Raw genomic sequence first — 22,982 nt, 5'->3', positions numbered from 1 at the left:
TTACTGGGTCTGATTCTTTTCTGTCCACATCTTCCATGTTGAAGTGAGTGACTGTTTTGGTAGTGGAGTTTTCAGTGGAGCAAGCACTGAGCCTTAGAAAGCTTCGGGTCAAATTTACCTCAGCTTTAGACTCATTAATTAAAGCAGTCAAACTGGCCATTAGCTATGCTCTTCCATCAACAAGATCAATGGAACAACAGCACACAGATTAGAGCAATCTGTGGTTTAAACTAATTGCATTCTCAGAAACTTTTCAGCCAAAACTACTTCATACTTGAGTTATAAGGTTCTCTGAGAAACTTTTAAGTAAGTTAAAAGCCCCCTGCTCTACCAAAAGACAGTAGTAGCCTTAGAACAGGGGCACTTTTTCAGTTAACATTTAATTCCTGCCAGAGGGAGCTAAGTGCTATTAAACAGGGCCCATTCTGAAAAGCAGCAGCAAGGATGGATCAAAGTGAATCAGCAATTCCAAATATGTGAGATAGTGACACCGCACTTCACTGGCTCCAACCCAGGATCCATAAGATGGATGCTTGACTAATTACTCCCTGGGCTGCAGAGCTTATACAAGAGCCAAGGACTGAGTGCAGCCCAACCTTCTAACTCAGATAGCAATAACTCATTGGGTTCAACCTGCTTACACTCTAGATTGCCCTGTCTGCAGTCAATCTGTGGTCTAATTTTCCCAAAAGGGCTTCTTGGAAAATACCATTCATGCTCACACTGGCCAAGCGTGCAATGGACAAGACACAGCTATGCTACAGTAGCAGCTGAAACCATATTTCACTAGGTTTTTTCACAGCTTCCTCTAATGGAGACTGGGAACTCTTTCCTACTGCTGTAAATCTGCTGGAAACAAGTTGACACTGGAACACTTCCCTGCTGAGTTTAGTAGGCTGGGTCCAGACAATTGTGTCAGCTCAACTTAAGGTGTTCATCACCAATGTGATCATCATCCTTACTGTCTGCTGCTGATGTATCTGCATTGTAATCCTGGGGCCCAAGATGCTCCACAAGCTCAATGTGGAAAATGGAACTTGTATTCACAAATCCATTTTAGTGTTGGATGCTCACACAAGAAAGGAAGGTCAGTATGGGCAGCTCCTCTTTGCTTTTTGCTATGGGAGAACTGTGGGCCAGGATGCAGGATTGCATGTAACCTTGCCATGATGCAGTTGTTCCGTCCTCAGCCCTCTGCAGCCCCAGGAGAATTTGAAGTGATAGCCCAGGGGTAGAAACTTGTGGGGGAAGGCTCTCCTGTACTTGACCTGTGTTCCGGTGGGTGAAAGAAGCACCAATCTGTACCCATCTAAGGCAGGTATATGCCTGAGTCAATGAAGAATAAAATACCTGTAAAGTGGGTCAGCAGTGCTTAGAAAGCACTTGTACCGACACCTCCTTTCAGAAGTCTGCTTAACACACTGATCTTCAAGGAAAAAGAGGGCAGAAAGTACAATTCGTTTTCAAGTGAGTAAAAATCCCTTCCTTTCTGCAGTATGCAGTTAGAAGCCTTAATCCCTTCAAATACTGTAATTTTCAACCACAGATCTTGTCAGTTTGGCTCAGGTTCCCATGCAAAACAACCTCCAAAAGTATTTCAGTCTAATATCACAACTTTCCCCAAATATACATCATTTTCCAGCTGCAGCCCCTACAGAAGAAGAGCCAGAAGTCTCAGAATTGACACAGTTTCACTATTAGTCCTATCTAGATTTTAATTCTGACTGATCTGTTCACAGGGGCAACTCACTATGACCAGGAGGCCCAGTGTTGGGATGCTGGAAAGTAGCTTAGGCTAATTAACTGCATTTCTTTTTCTGACTGCAATGTTTTCCTGCTCTGCTGAGTACTCCGAGGTCAGCGCTGGCTCCTCTGAATTGCAGTACCTCATCATGAAAGCAAAAGAAAGGCTGCAGGCAAACAAGAAGTATATTTTTGTTATCACAGATTTGCTGTTGGCAAATAATTACACTTCACAGCGTTAGAAGGAGATTGTGAATTAATAAAAAAGACATAAAAAATAAATTTGAAAAAAAAAAGCTTTCAATAGTTATAGTGCATATGTCAAATGGGAATGACTCCAATCTGCATAGCTCTGCAGTCACATTCAACAGTATCTCAAGTGGCTTCATAATAACATGCTTGTATCTTTAAGATCATTTAATATAGCTCAGGGTTTTAATAACCTAAAAGACATATCAGCCAGTACAGACTAAAAGCTAGCCAAGGTTTCTTAGTTTTCTTAGGCTGTGCCTACAAATAGTTTGTTATTATTCCATAATGATGCATTAAAAACATACCAACCCCCAAGCATGGTTTTATTGATAAAAAGTACGTTATAGTGATTTAGCTCACTGCTATAAGCCATTCTTATACCAGTAAAACCAGCCCCGTTAGAAGCCACACCAATGTAACTCTGTATGTAAAACACCACACCCCACATCCTACACCAGGACTAGTTTACATGTAGGTCAGACAGTTCCTTGGAGGTTTTATAGAATCATTTAAAAGAAAAGACACTCCAGGACCTCAGTATCTTTCTTGTAGTGAGGAGCCCAAAACTGAACTGAGGTGCAGCCTTACCAACACTGCGTACAGGGGACGATCACCCCTGTGCTCCTGCTAGCTATACTATTTCTGATACAATATTTGTATTTCTATTACTTGGGATGTGCTTCCGTCTGCACGATGCTTCCAGTCATCTAAAAGAAAGCCAGCATTTTTAAATGGAGCTTTGTAATCATTTTGGTTCATTCTTTAACATCTGGGAGTCAGATAACTGCAGATGAAGGGCACAGAGTAAACATGTCATTAAAAATGTGCTGAGTGACAAAAATAGGTCCACCCCACTCATTCCTTATACAGAAAATTAAAATATATATTAAAAAATTAAAGAATCCCACTTATTATCACAGCATATTTTCCTTCCTCCTCCTGCAAAGCCCTTCCATAGGGAAAAGAACATGGCAACGTACAGGCAAGGAGGGCACCAAAACATGCGCTGCAATAAATTACAACAATAAAATCCCAAATTCTCAGTTATGTCACTGTTGGAAGTGCCTCTCCTTAGTGAAATGACAAAAACTCCTTCAAAACTAAATGGAAACACCAGCTGGCCATAGTTACACCCATGGAGAGACAGACCACCAGCCTGGCAGCCTCAGCGCTACAGGTTCTGCAAGGCCCAGCTGAGATAGGTGTCACCAGTGTGTACACTGGAGAGTTAGGCTCAGGGTGCAAGAGATTTACTTGCAACATACCTTCTATTCTTCCAACTAAGAGTTAATATTTACCCCACGTAACCAGAAGCAGAGTGCCAAACCCACTGATTTATCTGTGGGCAACTGGCTGCAGGCAAAAGTTCACCCCAGTGACTCGATGCAGCAAGAGATGGGTGCCTAAAGAACTTTTCGTGCTTTCTCATGAGGCAAGCCTTATTCAAAAGCAGTACTGTGGGAAGCTATGTTCAAGCAGAAGCATGTACAAAAAGGGTGTTTCAATTGCTGCAGTCAGCATCTCCTATCAAATGCTGCATTGCCCCTGCAAATGTATGCACTTCTGCCAGGGACATTACAAGACCTGGCTCTGCCCCCAAGGCTATATGTGCTGGCAGAAGTTAAGGGAAGCACGCAATCAAGTCCAAATCAGTTTTCCAGGCCACCTGGGATATTTTACTGAAGGTGTCCTTAGCTTGCAAGGGCATGTTAACACTGAACAGTATGTACGTGTTCCCTCCCTCCTAATCTTTCAAGAAATATCTGCTGATGGGTCTTCATCTTCTTGAAAATGAATGGAAACTGCATCAGACAACATAAGGTCAGAAATAGTAAGTAGATGGAAGATCATTGCCCAGGGAAATACAGCCAGTGTACCTTTGCACCATGTTATCTGTGTACTCAGTGCTGCCTGCTCCGTTTGCACTGCTACCTCAGGAGAGATTTGGCCCCATGGGTCTGGCCAGAGCCACACGTTACCATACTGCAAGGTAACTTGGTGCAGAGCAGGGGCTGGAGCTCATCAGGAGATAACAAGCTGCTTGACCTTCAGGGATTTCACACACGTACTGCCAAACAACTGCATGCATTTTGTGTGCTGACTGGATACACAGATTCCTTCAGTAAGTTTTTGTCCACTGTACACACACGTAGTTTCAAAAACGCTTTTATCTAAACTGTGCCATTAGTGTTTGTCCTGGAGACATAGCAGAACATAAAGTATGGCAACATTCTGGCACAGCCTTTTTGTTGCAGGCTCCATTTTGCACCGAAGCAGCACTGTTAGCAGAGGAGTTTACCATTTCTGTATGATTATCTGTAGGATGTCATCACACCAATGCAAGTTTTTCTAGCTTGGACAAGCCTTATCTTTACTGTTACGGGTGCGGCTTCCCTTAATACAATTACTTTTGATGTTACAATACTTGCGGGTGAACGAGGCACATGTCTGTGCTGATGCCAATGGTTTTTCAACACAGCAGATTTCAGTTGGCTCTCTGACGCTGAGAAGAAGCTGGGCTTCATAGAAAATTGGATGGTTCCCTTCTGAGTCACATCCAGTTGGGTTATCCTTTGGAACAAAACCGTGTTGTTTGTTCTCAACAAAACCAGCCCTCTTCAGTCTACAGAGAATATTTGGTTCTCCAACCATATGGCCCAGGGCTTCTGTTGTTGTTGCCATTGTTGTTTGAACTCATCTAAAATCATCTCTTCCAAAGCGAGAATCAACAAAATAGGAATCTGGTCACCTGGTCAGAAAATCCCGCAGATGGAAAGTGATGCCAACGTTTGCTCAACTCTTGTTTTCTGCTTCCATTTCAGAAAAGGCACCGATGATTCCTTTAGAGAAAGCAAATGTTCCCAGCTCGTACATTCAGTGCAGCACTGAAGAGTTTTTGCTGCTGTGCAAATTACCCTCCAAAGCGCATCAAGCAATGAGCGCATCCAGACAAAATATCAGCTGTGACACGCACATCTGCTTTAAGAGGTGAGTCGGTTGCACAGGAAAATTTGAGGATAGGTAACGAAACATCTATTTCACAGAAGGGTGGAAGGCAAAAAAGAAGCTAATTCATTGGCTGTATGAAGCCAGGAAAAAAGGTTACAATATTATATATTATACAGAACATAGAAAATGAAAAAAGGATTGACTGGGGGGAAGGAAAAGTTTTACAGTCCATAATCTAAAAGCAAGATTTTCTTGTCTAAATAGACTAACAGTTTTGGTAATTGCTGAAAAAGGCTAGAAGGAAAAAACATATCGAGCAAGAGCTGTCATTCACACCAATGACCTAGCAGAGGTTTAGCAATCCTGCAGACCCCCCTCCCATCCGTCTCAGTGCTGGAAGCACCTCCAGCTGCCAAATGGAAGCAATTACCAGGGGAGGAAACAAATGAGCCTCAGGTACAGCTTGATTAATGACTGCTCCCATGCAAATATGCAGACAGCCACATCACTGCTACCTTAGCTTAGCAACATTTTCGTGTTATATGATTTTTATTCACTTGTTTACGCTTTCTGTCAAGCACTGGAATTACAGAGGGGATCCAGCCTCCCACTGAGAGAACAGAGGATGGCTACAGAAGGGTGCAGAGCTCTGCTGTCCAGTTCTCATCACCTAAGTGCACTAAAGTGCTGTATCTTTCAGGTCTCGTTTCTACTTTCTAGATGTAAGTGGTTTACTCCCTTTAGCACAAATTGTACCTAAAAAGAACATTACTGCCTTCTATACAATTAGCATACCAGGCAGTGTTGGCAGCTTCTGCCTCAAAGTATTCCAAATGCACTTCCAAAAATAATTTTTATTGATTATGGTTACAGGAGAGATCTCTGCAAGGATCTTGGCTGACTTTACTTGTGCCACAGACCACGAAACTGTCATTTGTGCTCCCCAGAAAAAAACCTGAATAAACCCCTATTAAGGCACCTAACAAGTGGAAGCAGAACATGCTTCACTATCTCTAGGAGGATGTCAAAGCTTCAAGGCATGGAGCAACCCTTTGGTTATCCAAAGGGGAAGCTGCACCTTGCCATAACCTCTTTTCAGGCAGGTTTAGAGAGCTGGAAGCTCTCCCCTGAGCCTCCTCTTTTCTGTACTAAACAATCTGTTACCACAACCGCCCCCCAGTGAGGGTTATGGAAGGAAAAGGAATATCATATCCTATTAAAACCAACCTTGTCTTTCTCTGAGTGCTCACAGATAACTTCCTACCAGTTTGGCTCACAGCTAAGGGTTCTCAGCCATTTACCTGCAGTCCCTTAGCATCATCCTGGACCTGCATTCAGTGCATTTTATTTCTCCCAACAGAATTAACACAGTTAGGTCCTGTCTTCAGTACTGGGCATACTGTGAGAAGGTGATACATCAAACACTTGTTTATCTCAGCAGCCAGCTCCTAGCAATGCTTCATCCCTGCCATATGGCCAAGTATCACTTATACAATGCTGGGCTTCTGGGCACATTTTAGCCACATAAAAACTAGATCTCTTGCAGTCATTACACTAGGCCATTTTACCATGCTGAAGCATTAGAAAGAACGCAACTGGTCAGCCCCACTGAGGAAATCATACTCTTCACTGTATGGTTTCATCTGGAGTCAGTACATAGAATTTTGTGCCTGCCTACTTCTGCAACTGCAATGCTTCATCTTAGGAATGGTTTCAACTCACAGTGAACTTTATAGCATCTGGTATAGCAGCCTTTTTCACACTCACCAATCCATTTGGGAAACATTTGGGATAAAACATTCATATGTCTACTATTGAGCTATATGCCAGATTTTAATAGAGTTTCATTCATTCAAACCCTTAAACAGTGAAGGTAAGAACTGTAGACTAAAGAAATGAATCTTCACAGAAAAAAATACAAGTCAGTGGGATCAGGCTTTGGGTATTATGTGACTTTTTAGCATGCTCAGTAATCCCACATTAAAATAAATAAATAAATAACAATAAAAATGTAGAGAGAATTAGGTTTCATTTGTTCTGCTGTTTACAGAACTGTCTGAATCCAGCTCAAGGATGTATCACGACTCAAGACTAATGGCGATGGCTCTTCAGTAAAATATGCCTTTACCTTTGCAGGCACAATGTACTGCAACACAACATACCATGATGACAAGGCAGATATCTCAGAAAAAGAATGAAAGAAATATTTTTTTAAAATAAAGCAAAAAAAAAGAGGAAGAGCAGGAAGGGCTGCTGTTCCATTCTCTTCTACTAAATGTTGTTATTCTGACTTGGAAGGGCTTTAGGTTGAGCTTGCAGATGTGCCAGTCAACACACAGGATGCCAAGCAAAGAGGTAAGCAGTATAAGCAGTAATCAGAAAACTATGCTAAGATGTGGCCCTTGCCTGATCCATCTTGCCTAATCCAAGAAAGGCTGAATAGTATCCCAGACAACAGAGCACCTTGTTAGAGGAAGTCAGTGAGCAGCATCTAGCTGCAGGGAGCTGGACCATCATTTAGATAGAATATTCAAGCATTACTTCCAGATGTGGTGGAGAGCCAAACCTGGTAAGACGGGAAGAAAACAACTGGCAACCTCTGTATGCTGGCAAACGATCTCACACAATCAGCCAATACAAGATACTAATCTTCGAGTTACAGAGGAAAATGTGTCACCAAATATTTAAAGGCTGTCTTTAAAAAATAGTCCTAGTTATGCAATATAAAATCAGTTATATTTAATAGCTAATTCTTTCAGCTTGACTAAACCCTTTTTCAGAAAGGATTTTACATCACTGCATTAAAAATACAATAAACAATAAAACAAAAAATTATGACCATAAGCCAAACTCTAGAGCTGACTTATTCAGTCACAGAGGTCTCAGAAGGTTTCAACGTATGGCCAAACTCTAAACAGCAAGATCCCGCAAGCATTCAGTCCAGTTAAGACAGAGAAATGGGAGGAAATCTCAGTTCAGAGTTCACATTCCCCAGCTCCCCACCCCAGATAAAGTCCCAGTGATGTAACAAAGTGTGTAACAGGAAAGCAGGTTAAGTGGAATTATAGTACAGGTACGCTGTGAAAGACTAGGAAATAATCTGCAACTTCTATTTAAAAAGGAATCTAAGGTGTTTCTTTGTAATGTACATTAACATGTATAGATGAGCGAGATGGAAAGACGAACAATTCAAAATCAGAGGGCTTCCTTCCTTCCACACACTCCAGGCTGTCTACCTACAATGCGATGGGGTTCTCTTCTGCAAAGTAGAGTTCTCCAGAGGAAAGTGTGGAACATCTAGGAGTGATGCACTTGGGAAGGGTGCCGTGTGTACTACACACAGCTTCAGAGCAACCCCAGCTGTGCCAGCATCAGAAAACCTGACAGCGTCTTTGAAGGCAGCTGTTGGCAGCCTAAGTGTGACATGCACCTATGAGTGAACACATGCTTCCATTCTCATTGTGTAGCATGTACTGGAGATGTCCTACCAGAAATGTACTGAGGAATAATGAGAACTGCCACATCACTCATTCAAGAAGGCGGCACCGCTTCAGGGATAAAGCATGCAAACTGCCTACAGGGAAGCAACGTGTTTGTATCACAACTGAGAACCAGTGTACTACATTCTTAGAAAAAAGCACTTAAGAGTCTTAATGCTATTCCCCAGTTCTCTCAATAAGCACAAACACAAAGGAGTGGGAAAACATTTCCAGCCATTCATATTAACTGTGAGTCATGCCCTGCTGGTAGTAGAGTTGTGCAAACACACAAGTTTGAGGCCATGGGTGGTTTTTGTAATCTATCAGGAAATTAACAATTTTCCTGATGAAAACTGAGCAATATAGAATAGGTAAAAGCAGAGCAAATAAACAAACAAATAAAAATTTACTGTTACACACTGAATCTCACACTAAAACAAAGATTTTTTTCTCCAGACAAGTGAAACTGAGTTCAAATAGTGCCTCAGAGATGGCCAGTGCATCTGGCTGTGGTGGATGAGATTCACAGAATCATAAAATCACATGATGTCTTGGGCTGGATTGGAAGGGTCCTCACAGATCATGAAGTTCCAACTCCTCTGCCACAAGCAGGTTGCCAGCTGCTAGATCAAATACTAAATCAGATTGCTCAGGGCCCCATCCAACCCAGCATTAAACATCTCTAGGGAAAGTGTATCCAACAGCCTCTTTGGGCACCCTGTTCCACCACCTCACCACTCTTTCACTAAAGGACTTTCCCCTGACTCTACCAATCCAACACAAACCCAACCTTGAAGAAAAATCAAGTAATGCTGACTAAGCAGGTCTTATCTGGCATACCAGGCATCTCATTGCATAACCTCTTTGAAGTCTTTCCAGATTGTCAGGTGGTATGAAACAGATCAGCAAAACCCCTTAGGTAATACCGCAATAACTTCATACTCCTTTCAGTAAGAGGGGTACTGAGCTAAACCAGACGGTGGTACGCCTTCCTCACTACCTTGCTGGGCTAAATGATCCCCCTAGGAGAAGCTCAAACACTTTCTAACTCCCATCTCTGCACAATGCACCAAGCATTGAGGATCTTTCATGGTGATTCTCCCTCAGCTCATGTGGTCAGACCTGGCCAAGGAGAAACCCAGCTCCCCAGCAGCTAGGCAGTAAGAATCTAGCCATACCTCCTGCAGAGAGAAAGCATCACTGTGTTTTTCACAAACCCATGGTAGACGGGGGTATGAGACCCTCTCACAAGGAGGTTCCTAAAAGAGCAGGAAGCAAGTGGCACATCTGCCTAACATTATATATACAATAAATACACAATTACTGCTCTAACCACAGAAGCTGTGTGCTTTTTACTTCATGAATTTTATAAACCTAGTTGTTTGGGAGGAGGATAGAACTTTTTTACCCACTTTACCACTTTACACTTTGCCACCGCCACTTTATTTGGGGCAGGTTCCCCTTTCGCAAAGCTCACTTAGTCATTTACGAAATCTCCAAGCACTTTCATCATTACCAGCCACCACATCCTGCAAAGCAGCAGATAATCATTAAAGATTTGTATAATCAGTGAAGAGAGGCATAGGGAGACTACAAGCCCTGGATTCATTTCTGCTGCTTTCTGCCATTGCAGGTTTAAGTATCTAGTCTAAACCAAACATCTGGGGTTCCTCTGGATTCAACTGATAGAAATACACACAACTGGAAGGCTATTTACCTTATCTAATCTAGGCACGTATTCCAGGATGGTGCCCATCTTTCTACCATCTACAAAGACCAGTAATGACCAGATGCCTAAACAGAGTCTAAAGTTAATTGAGACAGGCCTCCACTATAAAGGACACAGATACCGACAGCAGGAGAGAAAAGTTAATTTGCATTTCTCAGATCTCAGGCTAATGGGCAAAAAATAAGAATGATGCTTCCTGAGCTGCACTGTTTCATAATGCCTATTTGGCACATTCGTGCCTGGTCACAGAGGACATCTACAGGCTTTTCTTCTCAGCTGTAGTTACAGGATGCCTACCTCCTAAAGCACACAGCCTTTGTACCAGTTCTTCTTGGCCTACAAGAGTCACTGTGAGTCTCGATCCTCCAGGGGAGCTATAAGCTTGACAGCTCAGACCTGTATTGGAGCAGCAGGTATACTCACCTGAACAACTGAAAGACAGATGTCTGGCAAGTTCCAATAACTGAACAGAGAGTACGAGCTCAAAATCAAGCCTAAAAAGAGAATTCAGAATTGCTAACCCACATTTAAGTGGTAAATTCCTATGTCTGCCAATGTTTTCAACTGAGTTAGCCAAGTCAATCTAAAAACACATTGTAACAGGAATGGAAAGATGCTAACTGTAGATGGAAGCCATGAAAAAGGCATTTGGTCTGAGCTGTTGTGTTACTCGCCCTCCTTGCTGGAGAGATTTCAAGAAGAAATCTGAAGGGTGGATCAGGCAGAGAATTATACAATTGCTATTTCTTTAGCTGGGGAGATGCCGTACAGTCAGAGCCAGCTGAAGTTAATGACAGCACTGCAGTCAGGCTCTGCTGTTCTTTGCAACATCTCTACATCTGTCTTATTATCAATGGGCAGCTGCTGCAGAAATTGAAGCTATGCTGAAATGAGAACTCTATTAAAGGGGCAGATGGTCCTACGAGCAAATGTTTCACTAAGGACTGGGTAGATATCATCAAACTCAATTCTCAATGACTCAGTGATGACAGCTGATATCCCAGGAGATGAAATCTCAGTGTTGCTGTACTATGAAGACAGGGGGGCTGGAAAATTCCTGAACATGACTTGACTTAAAAATATAAGGAAAATGGCTGAAACACAAGTCTGTTGGTATGGTTAGCAGCTTTTACAACAGTCATGGATGAAATATGCCACTTTTGGAAGGCAGACAAACTTCAAATTGCAAGGGAGTGCAGATGCACCATGAAGCCAGAAAATCATGTAGCTTTTTGGATGGATTATGTTTCATAATATTTCACTGTTGTTCATTATGAAGTAAGAAAAGGCAGAAAAATGACACGAAGAAGATGCCAAAGTGGACCGTATTTACCCCAGAAAAAGTGTTGCTCTTTTTGAAATTGAAATCTGATTCACAGGGCAATTTTTATCAGACTTAATTTTGACTGTGAACTAACACTCTTATTATCTTGATAGAAAATTTTGACATTCAAACTACATATTGATTTATACTGTCATTTCCCCTGCACACAAAAGATTCAGAGTGCCAACCTGTAATGCAATGCCTTTCACAGGTAATGCTTTTTTTTTTTTTTTTTTTGGTTTTCCCCTTGAAAATTGGAAGATCAGATTTTATATCCTCCACTATTTATACCCTCCAATCAAAAAAAAAACATGGAGATCCTCCCAACACAGGTCAAGGGGGTAAAAGATCACAGCTGATCTCTGCCATGAGCTGCACTCTCCAAGTTTTTCAACTAATCACCTACCAGAACCAGCACAGAACTAACCTGGTTCAAAACACGCAAACAGCATTTGGAGGACATAAGGGTTGAAATTCATATAAAAATGATCACTCAGCAAGAAAATGGGCTATTTCTTTACTGTTCCTGAGGGAAGACGGTCATGACATTGCTTATTATGCAAAGTCAGCCTTCCAGGGTTAGCCCTCCATCTGCAGGGAGCAATGATATAAAGAAACTTGGAAAAAGTAATTCTCACTACAAGACTGATCCTTACCCACGTGGCCAAGCTTAGACACCTTCAGATTCACTTCTAATCTTAACCTGTGTAAAACATTCTCTCAGTTTAGCTACGAATTCTGAGTTACAGAGGTAAGCCCTTTCTCCTTTTTAAGGCACTGACAATTACACTGGAAAAATATAAGGGTTATCAAAAAACAAAGCACCTCTTATGTCTATACGCACATACGTATGAACACACGTAAATAAGCATAGTGGGTTCAGATACAACAATGCTGCATATTATCATGAATAGCCCCTGCAAATGCATGTGACTGTCCTTGGCAACACAACAGCTGGAAAAGTTTGCAGGGTTGGGACTATGTGTTAAGCAATTTTGTTCAGAAACTGTGAGGTAGTGCTATGCTATTATGACCCATCCTATCTTTGTATCTTCTGTAACACATCATTCACACTTGCCATACAAAATAGCAAACATATTACAAAATTCCATTATCTTAGTGTTTTAAAATGTACTGTTGGAGTCTCCTTCTCTGGAGATATTCAAGACCCGACTGGATGCCTACCTGTGCGACGTGGTGTAGGGAACCTGCTTTGGCAGGGGGGTTGGACTCGATCTCTAGAGGTCCCTTCCAACCCCTACAATTCTGTGATTCTGTGATTGCTCCAGTGCTCACCCCCTCCTCCTACGAGATTTGCTTTTATCATTGTACAAGGAGACAGGCATATAACAGAGTAGCCTGATGAAAGTTCAGAGCTACCCTTAAGCAGTCCACGACAGCCTGGCTTTGCAGGAACACGTTCTCCATGGTGCAGCAAGCAGCATCAGGATGACACTAGGAACAGTAATTACAAACATGCCTGCAAGGCCTGGAGCTCACATGCTCTGAACAATAAGCACAGGAGGACACTGAGAAGGGACTTCAACAGATGCCAGATGGCATGGAAGAGCAGTTGCCTTGCTGACTCCATCGCTGCTGTTTTTCTACTGTAATAATGACCTGACATAAGACATAAAGTCTTTGTACACACACTGTATAAACCAACATCCTCCAAATAAACTGTTTTATGTTTAGTGGCCTTCTATAGTAATGACAGACATCAGCAACAGGAAGAGTAATTTTGTCAGGCCCTGCTCCTTCTTATTTTAGCTATCTTTTACCTGCATCTAATCTCCTGACACAATACTAAAGGCAAAGAATAGACCAGCAGGAGTCTAATGGACTGCAAAAATAAAGGGCTTTAGCAAACCTGAGCTTAAATTTTAGGAAAAATCATATTCAAGTTATACCTCTTGTTTTCTGTCTGTATATTAAATGGATCTTAACATTTTGGCTCCATGTATAATTTGATCTTATGACCATTCATGCAAAGCCAATTTGTTCATGCTGAGGAACATGACTGTCAAATCCACTAAGACCCCAAGCCTCAACAAAAGACGAGACTGCTTGTGAGTCATCTGTGAAAAGAGTGTGACCTACATAACTGGAAAACTCTGATTCATCCTAGCTTGGATCATCTTAATCCTGTGCAGTTTACTGGCTTGTACTTGTTTTTGTGTGTTACAATAAGAACAATCAAAGAAACATCTCATTGCTTTTGAATATAAAGGTTATTTAAAAATCGAACAAGCAGCCTTGTCCTATTGTGCGGAAATACTGCCCAAAACAGCAAAAACTTAAAGAAGTTTATGACTCAGTATGTCACTAAAACACTTCTCAACCATCCCAAATACACTTGCAAACTTAGTAAGATTGTTAACAAAGTGACTGATGCTTTGAGATCTGCTCTCTGGCGACAGCAACAGGACCTGAGGGTTGCATCAGGGGTGGGTTAGGATACGGTTCTTCACCAGAGGGTGGTCAGGCCCTGGAATGGGCTCCCCAGGGTAGAGTTCATGGACACAGACTGCTGGAGTTCAGGGAGTGCCTGGACACTGCTCTCAGACATCTGGTTTGAGTTTTGGTTGGTGCTGTGTGGAGCCAAGGGTTGGACTCCATGACCCCCTGTGGGCACTTTCCATCTCAGGGCATTCTGTGAATCTGACTAGTCCCTTAGGGCCTCTCGGCAGCTTGAACTCCAGGGAAAAATCTGACTTCCTTGGGATTATTCTTGACTTCCTCTAAAGAATCAAGTCTTACTGTATCTTCTTGATATAGCCCACTACTACCAAGGAATAAAGTGAAAAAGGGGGATATACAATCATAGAACTGTTTGAGTTGGAAGGGACCTTTAAAGGTCATCTAGTCCAACTCCACTGCAGTGAACAGGGATATGCTGATGTTTACATTGTAAAGCTTTTATGATTTGCTGTAGGCAGAAGAAAACATTCAAGTTCAACCACATGTCCATAAGATGTCTTTTTGTTGCAATCTTAGTCATTAGTTTTATCCTATTTATTAAGCGAGATAGACTGCAGAAGATATTTACCATTGCCTCTCCAATCACTACTGTTGGTGCCTCTCTCTACCACCCCATCTTCACCTTCCTGTGCAGGCCCCATCAACTTGTTGTGTCTATACAGTGTACAAAAGAATAAGTGGGTTTCATTCAGCCACCTCCATGCAGGCTTTGAGGAAATCAAAGCAGGTTTTATCCTGAGTAGCAACAAGGGTATGAAGCTACTTAAGATCGTAGATCATATATCCACAACCTGTTACCCTCTACTGAATGAAGCCCACAATCCTACACCTTTAATGATGTCATTTCTCCTTTTCTGTTCTTCCCATTTGGTGTTTCTGAATTTAATACCATTGCATGCATTACCAGCCTATCTCCCAAAAACCTATACAGGGCTTTTGTGTACAGCAACACTGGCAAGAAAGTTATCTTAAAAATAGAAAAATGTGACAAATCATGTGAGCTGTGAAAGGAGTTGTTTTTCCCTTTCCACCTTTATGGCAATACACAGTGCTCACAGTGGGCTCCCATGTGACAAGACAGTGAAAATACAATATTTGACAAAGCAAAATTACCTGCCACGGGCAAAACTTTCAGCTTGTTTTTCTTAAATTGACTCAATTCTCAGCAGATTGTGTCTGTCAGTACTGGTATGAGACCTTCCTTCGGTCCTTCAGATCACTATCGGGGTATAAAAAAGAGCTGCCATCCTCTCATGCCATGCTACACTTGTCACCACCCACTCTTTCCATCTCACAGTTCCTTAAGATGCTCGCTTCTGCTCCCAGAATGTATCTTCCAGATAGAATCAAAAGTGATTTCATCTCAGTTTGAAGCCTAAGTCCTTCCAGACACCACTGGCTTGGTTCCCTTTGTTTAAACAAAAGGTTTTCTCCAGAAGCTGCATAGAGAAAAGGGCTCTTGAGTGTTTTGTTCTGTGACTTGCTTGCAGAAGTCTCTTGCCAGGGCTCACACTGAGGCTGCTCTAGTCAGAAAAACAGACCAAAGTAACCTCCTGGATCAAGCATGCACTGTTTGAATGACAGCTGGACTAGTTGACCTTAGAGATCTTTTCTAACCCACATGATTCTATGAATGGATGAGGTGCTTTGCTTCACAGACTTTTCTGAACTCACTGACCCAAAAATGCTCTAATGATAAAAATATATGCCACCTACCTAGAATGGCTGGAAGGTTTCCCGCTAATTCTTTCTTCTAGTATCAGAATATGTTTCTTCATAAAGATTCAACCGAATCTGTTTAACTGTTTTTGTTACAACTTCCTCCTGGCCTGTCTTTGTGCTCAATAAGGTCACAAGAGAAAGGAACATGTATATTTACAGACTTCAAATACAGTTTTTTTTGATCCTGAAGAGAGCCTACAGATGCCACAGAAAAATAAATAAATAAATAAATAAATAAAATAAACTAGTTTAAATTACTGACCTTCTAAGTCTGGCCTGCAGCAAATGTCCCTTCCTCTTGTACAACCAGAAAAGGCAAGAGGATGAATACTGCTCAAGGCTAAAATGCTTTACAAAAGCTACCGTAATCCAGGGCTGACCAGATCATATGCTTCTACATCCCGTCAGCCCCTGTATCACATGGACATTTCTAAAGAACAAACAAACATCAAAAGAAACACGGTTCACCATTAGAGTCCCAAATATTTGTGTTCCCTGAGCTCCTGCCAAGCAATGTCTCCTTCCACAAGTGATGCCCTGGAGACAGAGAAAGTATGTACCAAAGAGGAATGCCATGCAGAGGCTGCAAATGCAGCCTGACGTAGATTAACAAGACAGAAGAAATAAATGCCAAACCCTTCGAGACTGTTCTGGACACAGACCAGGTCCGTGGGCATCAGTGTGCAAGTGGGGGTGTCTCCCAGGCACCCACATACTGCATGACCTGGGTCAGAATGCAGGGCACTGAAAGGGAAGCTGAATAAAAACATCTTCACTGTGAGACTGAGCAGGACTCTGCCAGCTGAACACAGCAGTGCCACATTTGCACTAACATTATTTTTTCTGTTTAGTTACTATAAGGAAAGTATTTCTTGGCGATTCACAAGGAGCCTTTGTTGTCCGGTTCCCAGTCTCTCTGCGTCTGAAGCGCTTAGCTGCTTCCCATGCACAGTAAACCTTTTCATGCTGTGCACAGACTGATTAAGAGACATGGCAACCTGAGAGCTGAAGAGGAAGCCAATTTTCATTTCAGCATCTACATAACGCACAAATATTGGTAAGCATCTTAGAGCAAAAAGTAGGAACTGCAGGCAAAGCCGCTGCTGTGTTTTCTTTTTCCCCAATTTGTTTCCTGCTGGATCTCATAGAGGTCAAATCACTATGCCCGATCAAAACCCTGTACTGTTTTTGTTCAAGAGGAAGAATAAATTAGTTCTGCTGTGCCAAATTCTGGTTTGGAAAATTACCATTTACCTACCCATGAATTTCCCCATAATAACAGCATGAGTACTGCTCCCTGCCTTAATGCAGTGAGCATGGGCAAGTGCTCCTTTGTGCCTTCTGACAAGTGGCACCTCTCAGCTCTGCAAGGCAGCATTTCAGATACTGGTGAATGAGCTCCCGCTGTCTGTGAAGAAAAAAAATCAAAAGATCAGAAATATCCTCAATAAATCCAAATATGCTTTACAGATACGTGTCTGCCAGATCCAAATTAATTATGAGAAGGGTTTACATTGATTGTAACGCACTAAGGCCTGAACTGTAAATGCAGGATGCATTTGATTCTTTCTCTAAAGACTGAAGTGCCACCTGACAGCTGCTTTTCCCACAAAAACATGTTCTTACATCTGCAAGCTATGGTGTACAACTACAGAAGCAGCTTTCCATTTTGGCATATACAAAATATTCAGTCAAGTAACTAAAAGAGTACAATTCTCTGGTATAGAGACTCAGGTAAAGGGATTTCAGAAAGCCTAGCACAGAGCAAGGCTGATCCTCCCTGGTTACAGTGGTGCTGCCAGCACCGCAGAGCTATGCTGTCCATGGACTACCAGCTTCTGCAGCCATCTAGCAAATTACACGCCTAAGCAGTCATTTTCTTCCTGTATTTCCACATCCAAAGATTGGAAGGGAACCATCCCCTCATTCTGAAATACTGCCTGTGTACAGTGCTTATTATTTGTCTTCTGAGACTGCACTGCAAGAACAGCTAGCAAGATTCTGCAGTGGTTAGTAATTATAGTGCCATTAAGGCAGGGGAACAAGCAGCTATCCCTGCAGCAGTATGAGGTGTTAGGGCAGTTGCTCATTGAGATGGCCCCTGCATTAGTTATTTCAGTCTCGCAGATACTACTGACCTTTGCACAGGGCTTAAACACACGATTGCATCTTATTCCATCTGTAATGTCTCTTGCTCCAATTTGCTGTCTTAATGAATGGGAAATTGCAAAGTTACAATCAACGCTTCCAGGGGCGGCCAATGATTCTGGATGATTCTGAATCTGAAAGCCCACCACAGGACCCAACAATGCTGATGCTTGAGGTGTACTGAGTGACACAAGGAGGGCATGTGTTCAGTAGCAATCAAAATCAGGTACAAGAGGTCTCTCTGCTTCCTTACTGTTCTATTGAAATGGAACTCCACTGGCAAGTGGAGTGTGGTTTGTAGACACACAAGTGACTAGAGGTGTCACGTAGCTGCTGGGGGATTCCACAACCTCCTCTACATAGAAGGGAGCTGGATGTCTTGGTCATGGGCTGTGCTTCGTCACTTCAGTATCAACAGACAAACAAATGGACATGGTCATCTCCACAAGTCTAGTTCATATGCAACAGAACTCCTGATCTCCGAGCCCACAGTTCAGCTAGAAGACCATATACTTCCTTCTTACTACTAATGGTTCCCCCTTTGCATCTGTTAGCAATGGATGACACAGCATATTCTCAACAACTCCCCTGGGCCTTAAATGACTCAGCTGCTTTAGTTTACATGTGCAGGGACACTTTACATGACTATATTTAGTTTTAGAGAGGGTCTGGAAAAGTGATATAACCACTGGAATGAGGAAGTATTTATCCCCCAACTGGAAACACATGATGATGATGTAAAGCTACTATTTGGAGAGCTCTATTTATACCGTTGTTTCCTGAATCGAACATGACTCAGAGAACCTCAGGACATGCTGTGGTGTCACTGCTGAATTCTGCCACAATTGCTGTCACAGCTTCACAAAAGTCTGACCAACAGCAAATCACTACCGAGCTGTGAGCAAGGCTGAACAAGAGATGTTGAAATTCAGAGGAAGACTCACTCATCTAAGAAAAACTGGGTCCTGGGGGATAAATAGCATTTTAACTGATTTGGTTGGTTGGGCTTTTCTTCCCATGACTTCAGGTCTCCTGACATATGAGTCAAATAGCCTCTATGGAAAAAAAGTGATGTAAAGTCTACACACAGAAATGTATGGGTGGGGTGGGGGTGGGGGTTGGGGAAATACAGAACCCAAACTTTTGACCAATTCCCTCCAGCGTTCCCAAAGGCAATTCCTTCTGCTGCTTGACAAGTCGGGCATTTCTGTGATCACTACTTGTTTAGAAGTACTCACTTGTGAGGTTTATAAAGGCAGAAGAGATCCAGCTGTAAAACAAGTTCCCAGCAACAAGTCTTGTGAATTCAATCTGAACGCTCCCACTGTCATTTTGCTCAGACAGGAACAAGAGTCCAGTAAAGGGAATGGCATCCATCTATTTCCCTTTCTTTTTACCTTTAAATAAATAAATAAACTATAACACAATACTCTGTACTCTGAGAGCAACAGCCAGATGTTCCATGGCTACGACAGTGTTTGACGTAGCAGACTGAGAAAACAGGGCAAATGTCGCTAAAAAGAAGTAAATAAAATTTCACATTTACAAGTGCCAGTGGATTATGTAAAGCCAGTTAGAAACGTTAGATAAACTGGCGTTAGCACTCCTAACTTGATATTAATACTACCCAACACTAATTGTATACACTAATCTCTCTCGCAAAGCCAAAGTGCGCTAACAAAGGATCATCCAAGATGAGGGGTTCCTTAAGCAAATCATAATCTAATGGCTCTGACACATCAAGCTGATCACTAAATATGATACTGTATTTCTAGGCCAGTATTTCTGGAACTCACCCATACTTGTCGGTCACAATGGTATTATGCTGCATACAGTACAGGTCTCTCTACCGGTTCTTGGTTCAAGCAGAGTTTAACTGATACCTTGTCAAAGATGCAACAGTTTAACACCTGCTTTGCACAAGACAGCCAAAAAAGAATAGCAAATCAAGCCATATTTATAGCTTAGATTTCACCAATAGTTTATTCACCTCTTTGACAGTTTCATACTTCATGGAATTACAAGGTGACTAAATGATGCTACACCGCTCCGTTCTAAAGGGCAGAAACCCCCATTTGTTAGAGCAGCAGGCAGGAGGCCTAAACAGTAAAATCGCTGGGGAAAAAGCAAAGCTCAGGAAAGAGAGGATCACAGGCTATTGCCTTCTTTGAGAGTGCTTTATTTTTGCCTCAGCCACATTAGCAGCAGGTAGACTCGCTTCCAACAAGGGAAAAAGAGCTGGGTAAAAAGCTCCACGAGACAAGGCTCACAAAATTGTTTAGCCTTTGGGACAAATAGGAAATAGGGACCAGCTAATTACAAATCCTCATGTAGCCATATCAGTGACTAGTGCTCAGTCATTACAAACAGCCAAGGGAGCCACGTGGCCCTTGGTTCTCCAGAGACACCATGGACATAAGGCATCCCCCCCCCGCCATTGCCCAGAATAGCCTTACAATTCTACTCTCACAACAGCTTCAACACCACTCTCCCTGATCTCTGCTATGTTCTGTGATAACTCAGATAGTCCTCAGCCTCCACAAACCACCAGGATACATCTTGTTGCTGCACCATGTCCAGTGTGCAAGGAAGTCCCATATGAAGATACAAGCCCCAGCCACAGGTAGGATCACAGCCAGCCAGCACCTGGCTGGGAAAGTGGCCTGTATAGAGAAAAGGAGCATAGTTGGGCATATAATAATTGAAAATCAGTTATTTACTTCTTCACCATGAAGTACTTCTTTCACAGTAAAATTACACTTTTACAAAAGCATGCAGAAAAAGGGTTGACATTATGAAAAAACTGCATATGTTCTGGTCTTTAGCAAATAGTTTCCCTTGGTCCTACTACTCTTATCCTGCTATTTTAAGTCTTAGCAATAGAAAACTTAAGGTAGCTGCAATATAATCAAAAGCAGAAGGTCCCCATTGGCCGTAGCTTGCTCGCTGAACAACCCTACCCCCAAATATACTTAGTTGAGGAAGGTAGAAAAAAAAATTACGTTATCAAACCCACCTTTCTTACGGCTGATATCTTTCACAGAAACAAAAAAACACTGCACCAAGTGGCAGTATTGGCAGCCAGTGATTAATCACCATATAACTTTCTTGTCTCATTACTGTTGCACACAATATGAATTCAATTGTTTGCCACGGTGAGAATGCTAATACAAGCATTGATTGAATATATTCTGTATCATTGTAACAGTATTAATCATACAGCATCCAGCATCTCTAATGGGACCTGACAACACTACAACAGCATTAATGCACTAGTTCAGGTTGTCTCTTGAGACATACAAAAGTCTAAATTTTTATAGCTACCTACACTTGATTTCTCCTGTTTTACTCATGTCTTCCTTAACATTCCCTCTAATATTCGGTGGTCCTGTTATCAATGCTCTGAGCAGCTTTTCTTCTTCCTCTGCAGCTTATCTCTGAATTATTTTAGCGAACGGTTTCAAGCTATAGCTGAACTGATAATGCACGGAGGTACAGCTATTTCCAGACTTCTCACTTTCAGCTCTTGGTGAATTTCTTAACCTGTCCTTAGGACACTTCACCAAGAAAATCCACATTTCAGCTCAAGCACAACAATGAAGAAGCAATGTCTTACTTCCCATCAGATTTTACTACCTGTTGCTTTTTATCCAGAGACAACACAGGTCAGCCTTGTATTGCTTAGCTGTTAGCTTGGACATACACTTCTTAGGTCTGTATATCTGGATTATGTTGAAGGCCTTGCTTAGACAGCTGCTCCTGGTGTTCCTCAGCTCCACAGGATGCTCTTCTGATGCTTCACTTAGAAAAGGGTTAAGCTGAACAGAAATCGGACTTATTCCCAAAGGTACCTAAGAGTGCAATAGCTAGTAGAGAACACACTTTAAGCCTATTCTAGCATATTTTGCAAGACAGAGTAGACAGGACATCCTGCAGGTACTTTTCAGTGTTCTTCCCTTCTTGGGCTTCCAAAACCTGACATTGTTACTGTGACAAAGTTTCCTCTAGTCCTGGTCAAGAGAAACTTTCTCTCCCCCATCCAGAATGCCTCAGCATAGATCACTTCCCCAGCCCATCACTATCCCCACACTGCTGTCTCCACCGGCTCTCTCCACACATTCCTGCATCAAACATAAGCTTCTTATCTTATCTTTGGCTTCGAGGCTTTCCATCACTTATCTTCACCCTATCTATCATTTCTCACTTGGCAAGGAGGTATCGATTCCTGCTACTGCCAGTGAAGCCTTTTACTACTACCCAACAATCAGACTTTCCAACAAGCACTTCCTTGCTTTCCTACCCCTACGCTCACCTCCTCCACCTTTTTCACCTGACATCTGGTACGTAAAACAACGCTTGTCTTTTCTCTTTACTCTCCTACATATTATCTATAGACACCTGTTATATATTGATTTCTATTAAGATGAGAACCTCAGGAGACGGAATCAGATTTCTCCTTTGTGCTGATACAGTGCCTAGAATGGTGGAACCCTTCTCATGTGACAGGTAGGGCCAAGAATACAGTAATACATAACCCAACAGTAGTAGATACTGCATGGTAACACAATGCAGATTTAATGTATGGCCATAGGCATATTGGCTTATTCTGGATATAAGCAGTCTGTGTACAAAAGGGCTAAGAGGTACAAGAAAACAAAATAGATCACCACCTTGGCTATTCTTGAATACGTGGGTGTAAACCTGCAATTCTGTAACAAAATAGTTCAGAGCATGCACATCCTGACTTAATTATATGGCCTATTAGTAGACACCCACAGAAAAGGGCAACAACCATGGTCAAGAATCTAGAGTCATTCTTTAAATCTTTCTTAAGCACTCACATACTCCTCAGTCCATCTGTTGCAAAAAGTTATATGGGTATCATGGTTTATTATAGCATAGCTTATTCTGTTTTTTGTTACTGAAAGAAACTGAACCAGTATAAAACTATCTATATAGCCGAACAGCTGTGTCAGCAATAGCATTTCTGTTGTGCAACCAGCACAAGTTCCTCAACGAGGAAAGCAAAGTCTAATTGTAGCTCATTGTGTCATATGCTCAAGTATAATAATATCATACGGAATAACCACGCTGAACGAGAATCATCCAGAAATCTTACCTGGGAATTTCCACCTCTAATAAGCATGATTTTAAG

At 42.0% G+C, this 22,982-nt stretch overlaps 1 protein-coding gene and 1 long non-coding RNA gene across 8 annotated transcripts in view; one reads left to right on the top strand and one right to left on the bottom strand.

Annotated features, from left to right (window-relative positions):
• The window catches only part of GFOD1 (Gfo/Idh/MocA-like oxidoreductase domain containing 1), a 58,253-nt gene that overhangs the window by 16,354 nt on the left and 18,917 nt on the right, over positions 1-22,982 (bottom strand). The window contains exon 1 of one of the 6 annotated variants that reach the window (XM_015854707.3): positions 16,938-17,068. The exons of 2 other annotated variants lie outside the window; for them this stretch is intronic. In XM_015854707.3, coding sequence (XP_015710193.1) covers positions 16,938-16,953 — 16 coding nt within the window. In that variant the 5' untranslated portion in view covers positions 16,954-17,068. Of the gene's footprint in view, positions 1-3,872; positions 3,892-15,070; positions 15,093-15,941; positions 15,963-16,937; positions 17,069-22,982 lie in introns of those variants that run through there. 3 more of the 6 variants (XM_085540218.1, XM_085540217.1, XM_085540219.1) reach the window with 3 other exon arrangements.
• Positions 3,927-7,187, top strand: LOC116652910 (uncharacterized). Of its 2 annotated transcripts, none has more exons than XR_004306116.2 (3): positions 3,927-4,117; positions 4,818-4,983; positions 5,523-5,666. It is a non-coding gene; the product is annotated as an uncharacterized LOC116652910 (long non-coding RNA). The 2 variants fall into 2 exon arrangements; XR_014943568.1 differs by lacking the exon at positions 5,523-5,666 and adding an exon at positions 6,995-7,187 and having other exon boundaries at positions 3,942-4,117.

The sequence above is a fragment of the Coturnix japonica genome, chromosome 2 (genome assembly GCF_054131305.1).
Source record: "Coturnix japonica strain WE chromosome 2, WE-NBRP24, whole genome shotgun sequence".
Classification (NCBI taxonomy): domain Eukaryota; kingdom Metazoa; phylum Chordata; class Aves; order Galliformes; family Phasianidae; genus Coturnix; species Coturnix japonica.
Note: the sequence above shows the minus strand (reverse complement) of the source record. Positions and strands in the feature narration are given on the sequence as shown.